The sequence below is a fragment of the Saccostrea cucullata genome, unplaced genomic scaffold (assembly GCF_032062105.1).
Source record: "Saccostrea cucullata isolate Sc308-1 unplaced genomic scaffold, CSIRO_AGI_Scuc_v1 ctg320, whole genome shotgun sequence".
Taxonomy (NCBI): Eukaryota; Metazoa; Mollusca; class Bivalvia; order Ostreida; family Ostreidae; genus Saccostrea; species Saccostrea cuccullata.
This window is the reverse complement of record NW_026930920.1, coordinates 197,900-212,337: the sequence shown is the minus strand read 5'-3', so window position 1 is coordinate 212,337 and position 14,438 is coordinate 197,900. Positions and strand designations below refer to the sequence as shown.

The following is a 14,438-nucleotide window of genomic DNA, read 5'->3' as shown; positions in this document are numbered from 1 at the left end:
TCAATTAAAATTAAATTCTGACTGGGTCATAAGAAACATGATGGATCCTACTGAGACTTAAATTACCAACAGAAGTCAAATAATTCCAAGTAAAGGAGATTTATAGTCAGAGAATGGAAAATTGAATAACAGTATTTTGTCATGATAGCAATTATACACACAAAAATCGCACAATTCATGCATTTATAAAAATGTAGTAATTTTTCTTTTTTGATAGATTTCCAACATCTTGTAAATTATATTGCCAAATTATAGCCAACAATCAACATGAAATCACAAACAGTAGACATAGAATTGTCATCGTAAAAAATGGGATTTGGCAATTGCAAAGGTTTTACCAGAAAACATCCTTACCTTAACCTTCACAGGTGAACTGTTAGTATTCATGATGGATACATTCAAATTTATTGAGTAACAGAGACAAAAATTCACATCTATTGGTACCAAAGTTTACCAAAAAATATAATAACAGTGATTTAGTATGTACAAAATAAACACTAAATTCATCAAGATTATTTGATAATTAAATCAATTATTTTGGCAGTGAAATGAAAAAAGTAAGAAAATGGAAATCAATATTTTTTAATGTATGGTCCATTCATTTAATTGTTGGGGAGAAGAGATTTATTTGCATAATCACAATGTCTTACTCAGAAATTCACAATGATTTATTTTCCTTTCTAATGTATGGGTTTAATGTACATTAGTTATGCATAAGTCTAAAAGATGGAGAAAAAAATACCAGTGATACATATATAACAATCAATTTGATTTCAAAATCTTGTGTAAGGTGAAATCAGTTTAAATACACTTTACTGCATTGTACCCAAAAAGGTTTAAATTATAACTTGTGCATGTATATTATTAATGGTGTTAAACTTTCACTGAGTAGTAGAAGTAACCTAAAATTTTTAATCTATTATGCTGTCTTAAAAGCTGACATTTAAGACATAGTCTCCCACCCCTTTCCCCTTCTCAAAAAAAAAATGATGAATTTTTCAAGCAAAATTCTGATTAATAACTACATGACATTGAAGTTTATTTTAATTGATGCAATGAATTTTTTTTTTCATTGCATCATAGATTTATCATTCCGTAATATGAGGTACTGACATGGTTGTTTGAGTGGGGAAAATTTGATATTTTCATTTTCCAACAAAATCTTAAGACTGAAAGGTTTTTACTCCAAGAATTCCAATGAAAAGGGAAGTAGTCTGAAGTACATGTATCTATGCTTCTGTGGCAAATTTTAAAACCTCTACATTAAATAAATAAAAAAAGATAGATTTTACATCAATGAAATGCTACCCCTTGTTCATTATATTAGTACTGTATGCATTAAAAAATTTGTCACAGTGATATAATCTGAACTCTGAGTCAACTCCTCCAGCCAATTGGCATCACAATCAAAAGATGCATTGGCCATTTTCCTGAAAGTCAAAATTCAAGGAAAAGACATTTGAATTTGCTAACAATTTGTTGATTATGTTTGTATTTTATTTGGGAATATTTATTTCTTAATAAATTGAAGAACATTTTTATCACTAAGATGTGAAAAATACATAATTTTTTTGTATTGTGTACAAGTTGTCTAAATAAAACCTATGTTTTAATTATTTGTTTAGATTTGTTTCGGAGACAAGTGGACATTAAGGAGAGGGTTTTTCTGATGGAGAAGGGTGTGGTCACAGAGGGCCAGGCTGATCTAGGTAAGCATATCAATTAACGGACAAATAATAGATGTCTATAGAGCAAACAAAAGAGTTTAATGTACCGCATTGGTGTCAGAAGCAAATTGAAAGTTGGGGGGGGGTGCTAATTGAAAGAGAAAAAAAATCAAGCCTGAAAGAAAAAAAAACTTGACAAGCAAAAAAAAAAGAGGAAAAATAGTAATATGTCAAAAGGCAAAAATCCTATTTCATTGGGGAAGGGTTGGGTGGGGAAGGGTTTAGGATCAAATTTCTTTTCCATACCATTTTTTTTTCAAACCCTACCATACCCTTCTTCATACATGTTAACTCTCCCGATTTAGGCGGGAGTCTACCGCTTTTTCATTCCATCTCCCGCCTACCGATTTAACTCAGAAATCTACCGCTTTTCTACAAAAGTTGCGTCTAAAGTATTTTTGGTTCGCTTGGGTATCCATTTTTGAAGCCACTCTCATAAAATCTCGCTATATATCGCGTGATTTGACTCGGAATCATACAAACGCTTTTTTTGTAAATAGATTTCAAGCACGGATTTGACAACGACAACAACATAAGACTACCAGTGATTACATTGGTTACGATAAATTAATCAACATCCCTGTCATGAAAAAGGAGATACAGCTTTTAAAAATTAGATGAAAACATTTCACATCGTCTTTAAAAGCACAGAAGCTCACAACTTTTTCAATAAAACAATAGAAATCACTCGATTGACCAAGCCATGTGGCACATCTCTACTTTCGTTTTCGATCATCGCGGGAAATCTGATTTAACGAAAGATACGAACTTGTTTTAGATCTAGATTAAACCAAGCCATCATATGTTTTGTTTAAAAACTGAGTGAACATTCAGAATTATTGCTTCTAGGCTATTTCAGCAAAGATCACTCTTCAAAAGGCTAAGTAAAACAGCCAATCCAAGCAAATTGATGAGCATGAAAAATATTTTAATTTGTACAATTTATGTCAAACTTAAGGAGTTTCTGTCTTCTTCTTTGCTGTTGATATTTAAGATTAATTAGTGTAGGTACCTGATTTCATTTAAGGCTTATAATATACATGTATATTACATGAAAGATATCGATAATCCAAGCGTTAAACAACACGCGCGCAATGCTACCGCTTTTGAGGTTTGAATCTCCCTCTTTTTCATCACAATAGGTTAACATGTATGCCTTCTTAGACTACACTGCAAACTGTGCCTGTAAAAGGGGGAGGGGGGGGGGCTAAATCTATGCCCCAATGTTCAATGCCTATATTACATCTATTTTTCCAAAAAGAGGGGGATACAATGATGGTTTAAATGAATACTACTAAAATTAAAAGAAAATTAAATAAACAGAAACTCAATGACAAAGAACATATATACATTTGTAATGTTTTATGTCCCTGTTATTCAATAGTTTGAGGAGAGACAATATGATACTGTGTAGAATTTGGTTGAAAGTTGAGGCATGCTGTTTTGCAGACAGATCTAGTTTCTAGAAGAACTTACCGCTATAATGAGCATAGATATATTACCTTCAACATACTCTGGTATATTGTAATATCTTTGTGAAATTTAAAAATTTCAAAACTTAAATACAGTTTTTGAAATTCCAAAACTTATTTTTTCTTTAATTAAATTTCATAACAATTACAATTCCTCTACCTGAGAAATATATCACTGAGTCATATTTAGGCTGATTTCAATAGGAATGTTCGATCTACTTGATCAATACAAAGGGCTCACAGCAGATGTGACCGGTAAACAGGGGATGCTTTCTCCTGTTAAGCATGTGATCCCATTCCTTGAATTTCTGGTGGTCTGTGCTTATGTCCTGAACTGTATTGTTTTCACTTTTTAGGAGATCAATCACTGTTCATTATCTTTATCTTTTTAACTTGTGTAAATCCTGAGATTGTCAAATTTTCCTTTTTTTCATTACTGATCACTTACAGACTTTAAATCATAAATAAAATATGCATATGATATTAAAAAAGGCACAAACAATAAAAGTTTGTTTTCTATTTTAAAGTCATTTTGCAAAATTGATTTACTAAACACGACAGCAAACATTTAATCTTTACCGAAAGAATATATCTTTGATTTTTATTTTAAACAAATATTTTTAAAAAAATCAATCAACCATTCAACTTACCAGTCATCAGGAAATTCATTGTCTGCATTCATACAATGTCTGATGCTAACCATTTTTCTTTATGGGGCCACCTGTATTTATACCCCACCCATCACAATAGGACATAGGTTATACAGGAAATTAATAGATACTTTGAAATCTAATATTTATCACTAAATATTAATTATCCCAGTAGACCTATCAGGGTTTGGACAGAAACTTGTTTGTTTCAAGCTGAGACTGTTTGCAAGTAAAACCACGGCTGGAGATTCAATTGTCACATCTGATGGTGGACACACCATTGTAGGCATTAATTAAGGAGGAGCCCTCCACACACAGTATTTGTTCAACATTGAGGATATTTTCAATCATTTTTGAAAAAATCAGATTTCTTTATGTTGCTGTTTAAAATTGTATTTGTATTGTTTCATATATTCCTTAAATTCATTCCATATCACATACAGTTTCTGCACTAAAATTAAGAAATAATACAAATATTGAAATATACATGTAGGTAGTACCAGGTACATGTATCTGTATGAACAGTGAAACATGGTTAAAAGTGAAAATGCTTATAATGAATTCATGCTTACATTGAAGTGATTTTCATTCCCTGTAGTATGTATAATTATTAATGAGATTACAAATTACATATATATAATGAATTCAAATTATTTTGTCCCTAAATGTACTTTGCTATTACTCTCTTTTACTGCATACTGCAATCATATTGTCATTCCTAAGCTGGAAGATTCTTAATTGTTTTATTAGAAAATGCCCATCCACCTACCACTGTTCGTAATTAATTGTTTAATTAAAAAATAACATACCAATGGACACCTTTATCTTCATATTTAATTTAACAGAAATAAATGGAAGATGCATGTATAATTGTGTCTAATTGTAATGGTCAGTAGGAGAGGTAGAGAGAGAGAGAGCTAGAATTGTAAATGTTCACCTGTCCAGGTGTGTGTCATATTCTCCAGTGGGTATGCAGATTTCACCTGAAACAAACAAGGACAGGTAGAATAGGGCACTAAACTTCTGTGTTGTGAAATTAAAACATGTACTTGACGGTCTTATAGCTCTAGTTGGACACTGAACATTGTTATTGTAAATGTTAGACTATCGAATTTCACTGTTTCTACACCTTGAGTTTAGAAACAGTTTTTACCTAATTATCAGCATATCAGATATCAAATGTGATGCTGAAAGTAATTAGCTTATAATGGAAACCCTGCTAGCAAATAATAATTAATAATAAGTGAATTTAACGGTACTTGAAACCTTATACATATAAAGCTATTGACATTTATTTGCACATTATATTGGGAACTTTCATTTTTGCTTAATAATCAGATTACTTGTAAATTGTTTCAAAAGTAGTCAAGATGAATTTTGGTAAATTGTAAACATTTTAAAATGATAATATGAGTGTGTGAATTTGTATTATTCTGTAGCTTTTATAATCATTATATTTGCTGATGATTCTTTTCCTGAAATTCCAGGGTTGACGGCACTTAAGAGTGACGAAGTGTGCGATCTAATGCACAGGGATTATCCCTCTATGTACCAGGTACTATGGACCGAAAGTTATCCCAGCTAGGGAATTAATTCTTCTTAGTAGAAACTCAGGATTTATTAGGAATTAACTAGAATATTTAAGTTTACATTAAAAAATAAAATAATATCTGCAGCTTTAACTCCATTCAGGTGTCAAGAGGAAAGGATATTATTGTATGCTTGTTTAAGGTAGTCTTATTGTCTTAGTGTAGAAATCTGTGTAGGTGAAACACTTGTAATTTTCTTTTTCGAAAATCCCGATATGATTCAGATGAAGATCCGTGTTTCACATGAAACTTATAAATGCTCTAATATGTTGCCTTAAGTATATACCCCAATTACTTGAATTTTTAGTGGTAAGCTATTAAAGTGTCATAAAATGCTTATAAAATTTTGAATCATCTTTATCTTGAGAGCTGTTTTTAATGTTTGTTTTATAAACAAACAATATAAAGATCCTTAAATTTAAGGCTTAATTAAAAAAAAAATGAGATGACATGATTTTTCTCTTTAAAAGCTTCTTTTTACTGTAGGAATATGCAGAGGTCCTGCATGAACGTCAGAAACAGAAAATCAGTGAAAAGCACAAGGAATATGAAGTGGTAAGATAAAGCCTCACCATAATTGTACCTAGCATTAAAAAAAAATGTCTTTAATAGAGAGGAGTCAATGTTTGACTTTAAATTAAGAATGACGGAGGGATAAAGGTTAATGTATACATACAATATATTGTTCATATTATACACTTTATTGTATATATGCATTGTATTGTATTAAGGGACTGTATACTACTGAACCAAACCTAAATGTGCACTAAAAATTTTTCATATTTACAACTCATTTTGGGGAATTAGGAATGAACAGTGTGGATGACATGAAAGTGTGCTGAATTAAATTTAAAAATTGTGTTTCTTAAGCTAAAGTATTGCTTTCAAATTTTTCAATATTAAAGATCCAACATTGTATTTATATAAAATATAAATTCAGATTTCAAATATGAAGAAAGAATTATTAAAAAAAAAAAATAACAAGAATATGTTGGTAATGGTTTTTGTAAAAGATATAGTGTTAAAATCTTATTAATAATATAATTTAGGCAATGTAATTCAAAATAGGAAGACAAAAATTTATACATACAAGCATGGTATTGTATATTAGTCCAACTTGGTTTTTCTCCACTGAATTTTTTTTATCATGATTCCATTTTCACCTAATGGGAATCAGAGAAACAAAACAACTGTCACTTTACTGGGTATTTTGTTGCATATGGAATCTGAAAGAACAGACCTATAGACAGTTATTCTTCCTGGAAAACATTTTGAAGCATTGTTGTGATTTAGGGGTCACTATAATGATGCACTTTCAGAATGTAAAATACAATGATCTCATTCTTTTTATCCTTTCCACTTCCCCATATCTGGAAAAAAATATATGAAACATCCTCCTCTTAGACCTACTTCCTAATACAGGGTTTCCTATCCTGTGTGTGGCCTCTTCATATCGCTGACTGCTGAGGAGCGGCCCGCTTCTTAATGTTGGATTTCCTTATCCTGTCTGTGGCCTCTTCTTGTCACTGTAGGGATGCTTAAGTGCGTCTTTGACATCATGTTTAATTTTTGCTTACCTTTTTGATATGTTTGGAAAATTTTCTATGTCTGATGAAAAAAATAAAAAATACATGTCATCTGCAAATTCCCTTGTCTACACCAAATTGTCTGATGAAAAAAAATAACTTGTCAGATACATGTCAACAAATTATTTTTTACTGTTGGCCCAATTATATCCCTAGAAATAGTATATTTCTTTTGGAAAATTTTCTATGTCACACCAAATATCCCTTGAACACCAAATTGAACTTCTAAAAAGAATATGAAAAACAAATAACTTGTCAGTCAAAGTACATTCAACAAATTATTTTTTACTGTTGGCCCAATGTTATTATCAGTAGAAATAGTATATTTTTGGGGATTTCATATACATAAAGTATGTTGCAGTAAAATTTTGAATGTTTCTAAAATGCTTAATTTGATTAAGATCAAGGTTACTGAATTAAAAAAAAAATGATCAGTCTTTCAAATTTTTTTTCACAGCCGAAATTGGAAAAGAGTAAGATGAGTATGTATATCAAAAAAGCAATGAAATCGGCAGCGGAGTGGAATTCTAATTTCCAGAAGGAGAGGCGAGAAGAAAGGAGAGCTTACCTTGACCTACAAACATTTGTAAGCCTACATTTTGTTAATCTGAGATGTAACATTCAGAGCATCAGATGTCTTGTAATGTTATCATTGATTAAATTGTCAAGATGTCTTATCACGAATTTTATGTCTTAAATAAACAGTAAAACTTGTTTATAGATAATATACATAAAAAGAGTATCTTAGAAAATTTTAGTTCAAAGAAGAATTTTCAATGAAGCAGCGCGTTTTCTTTATCATTCGAAAATTTAATCGATATATATTTTTCTCTGAATTTTATTTTTTACTTTACATTTTTAAATGACATTTAGAGTTACCGGTAAGTGTGTGATTAGAGTTAAGTGTGTGATTATTATGTTTGTTCAATTCAAGTTGAATAAATTAGACTTTTTATCCAGCTTACATATATAAAAATTGCGTAATTAATTAACCTTTATCTTCAGAACATTCACTACCCTAAGGGCCGTTATAAGGTGCTCCCCAAAGAGCTGACCAAACCCAATACCTATCCCATCTCATTAATACCGGGACAATTCCAGGACTACTTCAAGAGGTACACAGCTCTTTTAAAAAGTCAACTTATTGATTTTATATTTGCTTAAATGTTTTATTAAGTTTTGTTATTGCTTACCAAAATTACTTGATAGTTATCTCTTTTATAACAGTTGTTTTCTACAAGAAATAAATAATTCCCAAACCTCTTGCACTGTTTTTACATATCTTTAAATGTACATGCATGTATTAGAAGATACAACTGTAAAAATATTCCTCACCAATGAGTGGCATTTTATATTCTTTGATGTTTGATAAGTATTAGAGGAAGCATTTTACAGTAGATAGTGAAATGTTTGGGGCCTCTTTGTACAAGCGGCTAAATGATCCGAGTGGGACAGTATGCAGGGGAAGTGACAGAAAGTATACACAGTCTCTCTCTGCTCTCTGTGACCTTCTGGTGGTACTTTATGACCCAGTTCAGTGTATGATAATCTCACGATTAACTGTCTCTTTTTCAAAAATTATAAGTAGTTTCTGATTACATGTACTTGATAAACTAAGTTCATAAGAACTTAAAACTGTTTATTTTTGAATTGGTAAGTTATTCTTCCTAATGATGTGGTATTTCCCCATATGATTAATGGTTAATGAATAGCAGTTTTATCTAAAAATCTGAAGTATCTTATAATGGCATCACTGGAAGAGAGGCATACATGACAACATTCCTTTACAACATTGAGAGCATTGAATGGGGAATAACATATGAACCATGTTTTATTAGGAAACAATTCAGGTTAATGAGCTAATGGTCACCTTCCTGGAAAAAGAGGATGAAATACAGTAAAATATTTATACAATTATGATAATTTGGTCTGAAACGAACTATGACCATTAAAATGATCCTGCTTTTATTTTACAGGTACTCCCCTGATGAGATCAAGTATTTACCTATGAACACCACCATGTTTAATCCCCCCAAACAAATGGGGACCACCTTAGCAAACCCCCAAGAGCAGGCAGAACCAGAAACTGCATCAGAAGAGGACGAAAATGTTAGTCATGCACTAAGTTCTTCTGTGAATTACTGACTATTATTTATTATTGTGACATCCTTAATGTATAATGTCTTCCCTTCCTTAAAACACTTGATGCCAATTTTTCCTACAAAGATGATTGCACCTTAGATATATGAATGTATTCCCTCAACAGAGTCTGTTTATTCATTAACATGATTTTCCTGGAATGTTAAACTGGTGGGCTTAAAAGATGTAAGAGCCGTTTGTGAGGTGGAAACTCAAAAAAAGATATGAACATAACGAGGGGGGGATGACAAGATGATTTTAAATGCACAGTTGTTGCATTTTTACAATAATTTATTTAACAGTTTAATTGTTTTTAGTTAAACTGAGTAAAAACAATGTACATTTTGGTGTTCCTAGAGTATTGAAAAGGCATATAATTCATCATGTATTCTGCCACACAGTGACTAGTTTATAGTTTTCTTGTTTTTTGGAGTGTACTGACTGTCGTAGATTCCTAATGGATTTCATAAAGAAAATTACAATAAATGTAAATATATAATTTTAAATAATAAATAGAAGGAATTAATAATTTATGTATCTAAGATGTAGGGAAATACACAAAAATATAATGCTACTATCTCTCGAAACAAAGGCAACATGGAAATTTTGCAAATAAGTTAACAATTGATCAGAATGGTTTTATCTTAGTGGTTTCTTTTTTGGTTTTAGTGTTCATCACCTGTTATTGGGGAAAAAGTGTCACCATTTATGACCTAATTTATGAATACTATTTTAGGAGTTTTAATCCAATATTGTTTTGCTTATTCAAATGTCTATTTATGGTACCTAAAATTAATACCGGTATGTTTATTGTTCTCATAATGATTTTCTATTAACAGATGTTTTTGAACTTCCTGTTTAGATAATATTTCCTTTCATCAACAGCTGGATTTTTGTTTTGTAGGGGTCAGGGTCAGATTCGGATTCTGATGATAGCAGTAGTGGTTCTGAGGGGACGAGTGGAGGGGAAGATGGAGAGAAAAAGACAGGTGAAACAAAGGTAGGTCAAGGTGAAATCAAGGTCAAATAGTGGTTCTGAGGGGTCAAGTGGAGGGAAGATGGGGAGAAAAAGACAGGTGAAACAAAGGTAGTTCAAGGTGAAATCAAGGTCAGATTTGGTTCTGAAGGGTCAAGTGGAGGAGATGATGGAGAGAAAAGGACAGGTAAAACAAAGGTAGGTCAAGGTGAAATCAAGGTCAGACTGGTTCTGAGGGGTCCATTGGAGGGGAAGATGGAGAGAAAAAGACAGGTGAAACAAAGGTAGGTGAAATCAAGGTCAGACAGTGGTTCTGAGGGGTCAGGTGGAGTGGAAGATGGAGAGAAAAAGACAGGTGAAACAAAGGTAGTTCAAGGTGAAATCAAGGTCAGATAGTGGTTCTGAAGGGATAAGTGGAGGAAAAGATAGATGGAAGGATACAAGTGAAACAACTTGTGTATTTGAAAAAAAAAAGTTACTAAAATGAATATTAATTAAAGAAATAAATTAATGTACACAATCATTGAACAAATTAACATGTGGATTTGAAAGGAAAAAAGGGAAAACAAAGTAAGAAAATAAATTATAAATTACATAAATTCAATGGGAAATATGGACTCTGAAATTTCCTCCTCGAAATTCCCATTATCAGAGATAAAATATACAAGTGTTTGTGATATAAATTAAAGAGAAAAGAATGCATGTATTCAAATTTGAATAGGTAAGAGAAACTTTGATATAAATTTAGATATAAAATATAACTTATGATGAGTTTGAATCTACGCATCTTTTAAAAACATTTTTGTTAGATTAGAATTGAGATATTTAAAATCTAAATTTGACTTGAGTCTGTTCTCAATTTAAGGTTTTGGCTGCTTGATCTGGTAGACATTGATGCTAATTAGTTTAAAATTTCATTTTTCTACAAATTCTGTCATGAAGAGAAAAGTATCTTGGTGAGCATAATAACCTATGAGCCTTTTGTGGTAAATATTTTGTCAATTTTTGTACACTGTATAAATATGATACTCATTACTGAAGGTGACCATACGGAACATAACAAAAAGAGTTTGTGAACATACCAGTTAAATGCAGATCATTGTCCATTTTCATGCTTGTTTTTTTTTTTTTAGGAAGCAGCCCCAGTTGATCCCAGCATCTGTTCCATTTGTCACCAGAGTCAAAATGGAGAGGTCAAAAGTGAATCTGATCTTGTTGTCTGCTCTGAATGCAGCAAGGGAGGTAAGCTTTTCTCAAAGAGTCATTAGAAAGAGTTATGAGAAATGCAATTGCTGTTCACCCAATTTTGTTTTATTATTTTTCAAAAACAGAACTGTAAATCACTTTTTATTTGCGAGAACTTTATTTTTGCATAATTAGAGGAGACAATAAGCTCACAAACATATCATTCTTGCGTAAAAAAGTAAAAATTATGGCTCGCTAATAAAGAGTCAATGACTATCTGGCGAAAATAAGGTGTAGCAAAAATTTAGTGATCAACAGTATTTGCTTTTTAAATTCAAGATTTTCTTATGGTCATTTGTCCATGTATATCTATCAAGAAAAAAAAATGTGATAGATTTAGAAAATATCCAATATGGAAAGCAAGAGAAAATTGAATTTTATCATAGACAAGCTATTTATAGCTATTCAATGACATCCCAACTCTTATGGCTATGACTTTGTTATAATTACAGGACACCCCGCCTGTTTAGATCTGACCAATGAGATGGTGGTGGTTATTAGGACGTACCCCTGGCAGTGTATGGACTGTAAGACCTGTGTGGAGTGTATGGATCCGTATGATGAGGTCAGTATATAGACATCTTACAGACAATGTACAGAGAACAAGTGGGCAGTGATATTTATGTTCCCTGCTGTAATACATGTATTGACTAGTTTATAGATCTATGTCATCTCTGATGTATAAAAAGCAAGTGTGCAGTAATTGTAGATCACAGCTACTGCTTTAATATTCTTCAGTGTATACCCAGTCTGATAACTGAATAATGAATATTTTATGATTTAATTAAGGAATAAAACTGACAGTCTTAATCAATTATTGATTTTTTTTTAAATTTCAAATAAAAAAAGATTTTTGATCATATGTGCATTGTCCATGATTTGCCCTTTGTCTTTATACATGTCTATATATTTGTTTACTGATTGGCAGGACAAGATGATATTCAGTGACCTCTGTTATTAGGGGTACCACACCTTTATTTTTATATGTGTCTAACTATATTTTTTGATTGGCCAGGACAAGATGATGTTTTGTGACCTCTTTGATCGTTTAACTACATGTATATTCTCTCTGATTGACAGGACAAGATGATGATCTGTGACCTATGTGATCGTTTAACTATATTCTCTCTGATTGACAGGATAAGATGATGTTCTGTGACCTCTATGATCGTTTAACTATATTCTCTCTGATTGGCAGGATAAGATGATGTTCTGTGACCTCTGTGATCGTTTAACTATATTCTATTCTCTGATTGGCAGGATAAGATGATGTTTTGTGACCTCTATGATTGTTTAACTACATGTATATTCTCTCTGATTGGCAGGACAAGATGATGTTCTGTGACCTCTGTGACCGGGGGTACCACACCTTCTGTGTGGGACTAAAGTCCATCCCCACGGGCCACTGGAAGTGTAAGAGTTGTAAAGGACCAGAGACCCCTAAACCCTCCAGGACCAGCAAGACCCCCAAGTCCTCCTCAAAAGGGTAAGAGTATCTCACAAGAGTTATCTTTCTTACTGAATAATTCTAAACCTTATAGCCATTTAATTTTTTCTTCATTATCTAGAGCTTTTGTTCCCTTCATTTTTTATAACCTATAGGGTTGTCAAATTGATCAATTTTTAGTAACTACTAGTTACTCACCTGCCTCTTTGATGGAGTACTCAAATAACCGGTACCTCATTTTTTTTCAGGAAACCAGAATTTAAACTTATTTTTTTTCATGATCTTATCATGGGTGATCCTAAATTCAGTTTCACAGAGTTGACTTAAACATATTAAAGTATTTTTTTTAACACTTATCTAAATTTCTTAATAATGAAACATTATTACATGTATATTCTATTCTCGAAACATATAAACATTGATAAATAATTGAATAATTTTTAAAAAGGTCGTACATGTAATTAGGCAATAAAACAGACGTAAAAAAGACTCCTCAGAGTACAAATGTCCACTATAGTGTAGTTAAATAGGGGTCACATGATACTGAATCTGATAGGTGTCTATGGTAAATTAGAACTTGTAAAAAGTTTTAAAAAATAAACAGATATAACATATTTTGATATTAAATAGATTTCGCAATATTATTGGTGGGAATTTTGACATTAACAATGTTCCTTTGATTACGAACAATGCAATCATTTTCACTACTGTGAAGGATGCTACATGTAATGACTTTCACTCCAATTATTGTCAAACCAGAACAGGGTCTTTAATCCAAGAAAGTTAACTGAGATAACAGTATGATGGTCTCTGAAAGTATCATTTTCTTAACAAGTAAAGATAACATTTAAGAAATGTAAAGTTTAGAATTTTTCTTAATACTCTAGTACTTATTTTAGGATTCAATTCTTGGGACCTTCAAACAAGTATTTGACTAATCAAACACATGATCATATATTTGTTGACAACTATATCATAGTCATAATCAGCAGTCTTAAAAGTATGCCTAGTTATAAATTCTTCTTTCTGATAGCACTGGAAGAAAACGAGGAAGACCTCCTCTTAAAGGGAAAGACAAGAAAAAGTCCAAGAAGAAGTCAGAACCAAAGGAGGAAGTAGAAGTGCCTGAGGAGCACACAGAAACAAAGGAGGAGGAGGAGGGAGAGGAAGAAAAGGAGGAAAAGGAGGGGGAGGAAGAGGCTGAGGACATGGAGACAGAGGAGTCTCAGGAGTAGAGGGGGCAGGGAGGGAGGGAGGGACATTTATCTGGAGTAGAAGGGACAGTCAAGGAGTATCAGGAGTAGAGGGGACAGTCAGGGAGGAAGGACAATTAGGAAGGGTACAGATGTGGACATTGTAAATAGTAAGATAGTAAAACCGGAGACAGTAGAACTTTTCTCAAGTGTGATCTGGGTTTGATGATACAGAATTCATAAAAGTGGGATGTGATTTCGGAATGAACGAGAACTGTTGTAATGTCCCAGATATATTACATGTAATTCCCTCAAATATTGGAAATTGATATTGTGAATTATGTTCAAGGTGCAACACTGTAAAAGTGCTGAGTGAAAAAGTGACTGAAGTAAATTATGATTGACCAGTCTGTG

The 14,438-nt window shown here is 32.1% G+C and overlaps 2 protein-coding genes across 2 annotated transcripts in view; one reads left to right on the top strand and one right to left on the bottom strand.

Annotated features, from left to right (window-relative positions):
* LOC134230586 (uncharacterized) overlaps positions 1-6,830 on the bottom strand; it is a 23,222-nt gene extending 16,392 nt beyond the window's left edge. Inside the window, exons 1-2 of the mRNA XM_062712421.1 lie at positions 6,529-6,830; positions 4,787-4,832 (exon numbers count right to left, since the gene is read on the bottom strand). Coding sequence (XP_062568405.1) covers positions 4,787-4,832; positions 6,529-6,534 — 52 coding nt within the window. The 5' untranslated portion in view covers positions 6,535-6,830. The remainder of the gene's footprint in view (positions 1-4,786; positions 4,833-6,528) is intronic.
* LOC134230585 (PHD finger protein 10-like) overlaps positions 1-14,438 on the top strand; it is a 20,981-nt gene extending 6,543 nt beyond the window's left edge. Inside the window, exons 5-15 of the mRNA XM_062712420.1 lie at positions 1,626-1,709; positions 5,337-5,404; positions 5,925-5,993; positions 7,482-7,610; positions 8,030-8,139; positions 9,001-9,133; positions 10,068-10,163; positions 11,273-11,381; positions 11,837-11,949; positions 12,710-12,870; positions 13,865-14,438. Of these exons, the coding sequence (XP_062568404.1) occupies positions 1,626-1,709; positions 5,337-5,404; positions 5,925-5,993; positions 7,482-7,610; positions 8,030-8,139; positions 9,001-9,133; positions 10,068-10,163; positions 11,273-11,381; positions 11,837-11,949; positions 12,710-12,870; positions 13,865-14,066 (1,274 nt within the window). The 3' untranslated portion in view covers positions 14,067-14,438. The remainder of the gene's footprint in view (positions 1-1,625; positions 1,710-5,336; positions 5,405-5,924; positions 5,994-7,481; positions 7,611-8,029; positions 8,140-9,000; positions 9,134-10,067; positions 10,164-11,272; positions 11,382-11,836; positions 11,950-12,709; positions 12,871-13,864) is intronic.